The 5197-nt window shown below is 37.9% G+C and overlaps 1 protein-coding gene across 1 annotated transcript; it reads right to left on the bottom strand.

Annotated features, from left to right (window-relative positions):
* Window positions 1-384: 384 nt before the first annotated feature.
* Or10n7 (olfactory receptor family 10 subfamily N member 7) lies at window positions 385-1302 on the bottom strand. The gene has a single exon (NM_001000468.1). The coding sequence runs from the start codon at window positions 1300-1302 to the stop codon at window positions 385-387; it is 918 nt and encodes a 305-aa protein (NP_001000468.1).
* Window positions 1303-5197: the final 3895 nt, after the last annotated feature.

Genomic DNA, 5197 nt, shown 5'->3' on the forward strand with positions numbered 1-5197 from the left:
GTAGTCAGAAAGAAGAAGTGTATTCTAAGTGCAATAGAAGTTGAAGTGAGGCCAGACTTGACAAAGAGAGAAGTAAAAGAGAGGTCAAAGTTATTCTCTATTTTTAATAACACAACAAAATGCAAGCCTATCATGGAGACAAGAAGTAAGACCTCGGCTGTTTTCATCAGGGTAACAGATTATTATCCCAGGTAAGGCGGAGAATAAGAATGTATATTGCTGCAATTATGAGATACTAGTCAAAACAAAAAATATAAAATCTTGTAAATAATTTTTTTCTCTGTTGCGTGCTGATTTGTTTAAGAAACTAAAACTAGAGGTCAGTGATATCACAAAATAATTTTTAAAATTCTATTACGAACTCCATAATTCATTTGTGAACAACTAAGCTAAAGTGTGAAACACCCTTCTCAAGGACCTCTTCACTTCCTTGTTTCTCAATGAATAGATTAAAGAGTTCAACATAGGTGAGACAATATTATTTAATATCTGCACCACAGCCCCAAGCAGAGGGTTTGGTGTGCGCTGCAGATAGATGATGATTACAGGTCCGTAGGCACAAAGAATAGCAGTGAGGTGGGCACTGCAGGTGGAGAATGCTTTCTGTCTGCCCTCTGCTGAACGGATTCTCAGAATGGCAACTCCAATATGTACATAAGAGACACAAACACTGAAGAGAAGCATCAGAGCCAGAAAGCCAACATTGATGGAACCCACCTTCTGGGCCAATTTGTTGTCAGTACAAGCCAGAGGTAAAACTGCGGGAATGTCACAGAAAAAATGGTGGACATGATTGGGACCACAGTAGGTTAACTGAAATGTAAAGAATGTTAGGATGCTGGACTGAAGACATCCTACCAACCAGGATACTGTGACCAAGCTCAGGCACACTCCAGGTTTCATGATGAGCATGTATCTTAGTGGGTGACAGATGGCAACATAACGATCATAGGCCATCACAGAGTAGAGGCATCCTTCAGTAGAACCCAGAAAATGATAAAAGAAGAGCTGTGCAACACAGCCTTTGTAAGAGATGGCTGGACTCTGGCCAGAGAGGTAAAATAGCATCTTGGGACAGGTTACTGATGGAAACATTATGTCAAAAATTGATAGAAGTCCCAGGAAGAAATACATGGGGGTGTGAAGAGAAGATGAAGAAACTATTGCTGTAAAGATGAGTGAATTTCCAAGCAAGGTGAAGAAGTATATGAACAAGAACACCACAAAGAGTAGAGTCTCCAGTCCTTGAGTCTGGGGTATTCCTAGGAGAATAAATTCATCCAGCAATGTGCGATTTGCCATGGTGCAGGAAGCCTGTTTTGGATTTTCCCAAACATGGAAATATAAATGTAGAGGTTGATATTAGTAATGTATTTACTGTCTTAATTTTTTAATAATTTTTCTTTAGAAATAACAGAGGAAATAATTTCAAGGTAGTTTGTGTTATAATAGCACAATAAAAACATAGGCTTCATATAAAAAGATAGGTTTTCTTTAACGCATGTATAGAAACAGGAAAAAAAAAACCCTATGCTGAGATAAGTTTAGAAGGTTGAGTTCCAAGTACCAATGACATGGTTTACCCAACTCCCATAATCCATTGTTTAAAATTAACACAAAATGAAAATCCAGACTCTCTCTCTTTTCTTTTAGAGAATTTTAAATCACCCAATAGCATTAATCAGAATGCTTAATTATACATCAAAGTTGAACTTTGAGACACTCATCTCTAATTTTAAGTATGAATCATAAAATGGAGCTTATATAGTATTACACACAAATATATATGTGTGTGTAAGTGTATGTGTATGTGTGTATGTAGACAGATACATATATACATGTATGTATACATATTCATATATATGCATACATATACATACTCCTGGGTTAGGACATTTTGTCTTATTACAATATTCATGTGACAGTGAAATTTTTCAATATTTTCTTCGATTTTTCAACTCACTAAAACTTAACAACTATGTTGCATTTGTAGGTTTTAGATTTTCATGCTGTTACATGATATGTAAAAAATGAGTATCATATATTATATAATGATGTATATTTTCAATATAATATTAGTATATATCATATATATTTAATTTTGACTAAGTAGAGTAATGACAGAGATCAAACCTGGACTAAATGGATGCTTAATATTTGAAAATGTTTTACTTACCAAAGATATTAAGGTAAGCACATTTAATATGAGCCAATGTTTTCAATAGACACAGTTTGACATTGCTAAAAAAAAAGGCAGTTTTACAACAGACCTACAAAATGTCTTTCACAGTCACCATGCCACATTTTCTTTGGTTTCATTTGAATGGAAATCAATAATTGAATATGCCAAAAACCCAAAAGTACCTCTGGGTGAATGTGATAAGTCTTTTTTTTCATTACAAATGTATTTTAATCAACATCTTACATGAATAGCTGGCCAAAAAGACATGTATAGGATCCACAGATGTGGAGGACAGACTGTACAATAGTTAGAGAACCATTGTAGTCTAACCTCTGAACTCAGAGAGCTGACCCTGAGCTTCCAGTGGGCAGTACAGGTAAAGGGCAAGTGGCTTGGTGTGAAAATACTAATGCCATACCTAGCTCAATCATAGATTTTTTTTTCTTACACGATAAACAAGGCAAACTTGGTAAAGCTCTTTGAGAACACCAACAGTGGTTTCCAAAAAGTATTATTACCACAGATGTTCCTGCAAGATAATCAAAAGAGCACATCTGACTCTAGTACAGAGTCCTCGTTTCTCTTGCTGATTCTACCATTTGAGGCTTTCAAAGCTGAAGGCTTTCATGATGAAGCACATATTATCCTCCTGGAAGATACTTCTTTTTTGGCAGATGAGATAGTGGAACAGATCCACAACTTGTCAAAAGGAGTTACTGTGTAGTTAAAAAGCCTTTAACACAATGTTTTTCTCTTTCCATGCTGGTTGAAGATTTGAATGCAGAAGCACAGATATAACGATAACAATACAGAACCTAAACTGTCCATGGAAAAGCTTAAACCAAATTAAAATTCTCCATTTGCCAAATGTTCTCCATGCAATTTAAATGTAATTCAAAACAGGCATTCAGTAGCTGCAGATGTGTGTTGTATCAAAATGGTCTTTGTCCTGGTTGCATATGTCCAATTTCTTTCTGAAGATGATTGTAAAAATTACTCTATTACCACAGAAGAAAGTATGCACAAATTCAATTATGAAATTTATACAATTAAGGTTTATTTTCTTATTAACCCTAGAACTCATTGAACAACAAAGTTCTTAGTTATATGGCTCTTTCAAACTTAGAAACAGTTCTAGAAAGGTCTTTTGTGGCTCTCGGTGAGGTAGTTCAGTTCTGGGTCTCAAAATCAAAGAAGTAACAACAGATTCCTCTCGGTTTAGAGAACATGAAAAGGAGCTGTTTTGGTCATTGGACTGCAAAGGTCTCACAACCTTCTATATCCACCAGAGAATAAAACCAGACACTGACTATTTATCAAAGGGCGCATACCATCGGCAGATGGTGTGCAGCCCATTGCAGGGAGCAGGGTGCTCCCTCAAATTCTGTAGGAACTGTGATGACTTTGAGAATTTGTGGTTTGGGAGACACAAACAAAAGAAGTCATGAAGGATTTCTGGGAAGTTTTTGGACATAAATAAAAAGTTTCTAAAGTTTTTGTCACCATAGAAAAACCTCAGATTTCTCCATTTAGCACTTCTGGACCTTTGTAGACATTATGTGTGCTAAGACTCCCATGACAGAAGGGTCTAGAAAGGAAGATCAATGGAGACCTACTCTGTCCTGAAGCTTCTGGGTCCTCAGCAGAAGCCTGCTGAACTTCTGAGCCATGTCATTAAGTCACCTTGTGCCCCGATACAGAGAAGGTGTTACTGGTGTTTCTAGTCTTTGATCGGCTGGGTAAAACTGTAGAGCCTTATTTAACTGTAACTTCTCTGACTTTCATAAATGGAACAGGAACCTTAGGATACACCACACAGGACTGAGAATTCAGTGAGGTTTTATGGACAGATATTTAGCACGCCACCTGGCACAAAGTAAATGCTCAGTAAATAATTGCAGGAGGTAGCAGCAGCGAGATCAGTGACCTCAAGGTCCATTCTCAGTGTGTGACAGGAGGCCCGGCACCTAAAGAGTCTGCATTTGCAAAATGCTTATTAAAATAGTCATGCGGAATGAGAGCACATTCTCCCTTAACATCTGTGCAAACACACCACAGGTTCCTTTTAGATTGCCAAGGCCAGTGGTGGATAGAAATCACATGGTCCACTCTAAAGCTCTCCAGTGGCCTGGTTCTGTTCTAGAGCCGGTCTTACGCTGTCAAATGGGAGACGACTAAAGAAAGCAGTGGGTTTGCAAGCCGTTTTCTTTCTCTCCTACCCCTTGTACTCGTCTGGTGATCATCTGAAGGGTAATACTGAGAGAGACTCTGAATGTTCAGAGTTGTTTGTAGTGGGCAAATCAGGAATTTCCTGATATAGAGAACTTTGCTTTCTAGAGCATGCACACATGCGGGTGACTTACGTCTGTGGAATGGAAAAAAATATGACTGAAGAACCTGTGAACCTCATGTTGGAGCTTGCTTATGATGATATGGCCAGAGCATGTCCACATTAACCACAGAGGCAAAGGCAGTGAAGACTCCGGATACTTCCCTGCCTCTATGGCTCCCAGTGGTTTTTGACTGAAATTGTTAGAACGAGGTCCTACGTGTGACCTTTCATTCTTATGTCTTTGTTGCCATGTTCCATAGCAAGGTCAAAGATATGGAGACTTCTAAAGTTAATCTGAAACCTACAAAGGAGGAATTGTGGCAGCTATGTAAGCATCTTTGCTCCATGTATTTGATGAATGAATGGTAACAGGAATAAGAGAACAATTAGACGATCAGGGTTATTGGTGACTTGTCTTTTACAACTCTCCAGAAGACAGTTGTGGAAACAAAACACTAGATAGCACCCCCTAAATTTGTAGGATTTTAGGCAAGATTGGCAGAAGGAAAGAAAACAGGGTCTATCAGTTGGCTCCTGAGAAATCTTTAGGTCTAGAATCCCATCTCCTGTGAGTTAGTTTTCTATGGGTTGTTTTAGCCAGGAAAGAAACTTAGTGTGCTTTTAGAAGGATATCCCTAGAGGAATGGTTTTAATATAAGGCAAATAACAGCTGGCCAGAATAC

This window comes from Rattus norvegicus, chromosome 8, assembly GCF_021556685.1.
Source record: "Rattus norvegicus strain SHRSP/BbbUtx chromosome 8, alternate assembly SHRSP_T2T, whole genome shotgun sequence".
Classification (NCBI taxonomy): domain Eukaryota; kingdom Metazoa; phylum Chordata; class Mammalia; order Rodentia; family Muridae; genus Rattus; species Rattus norvegicus.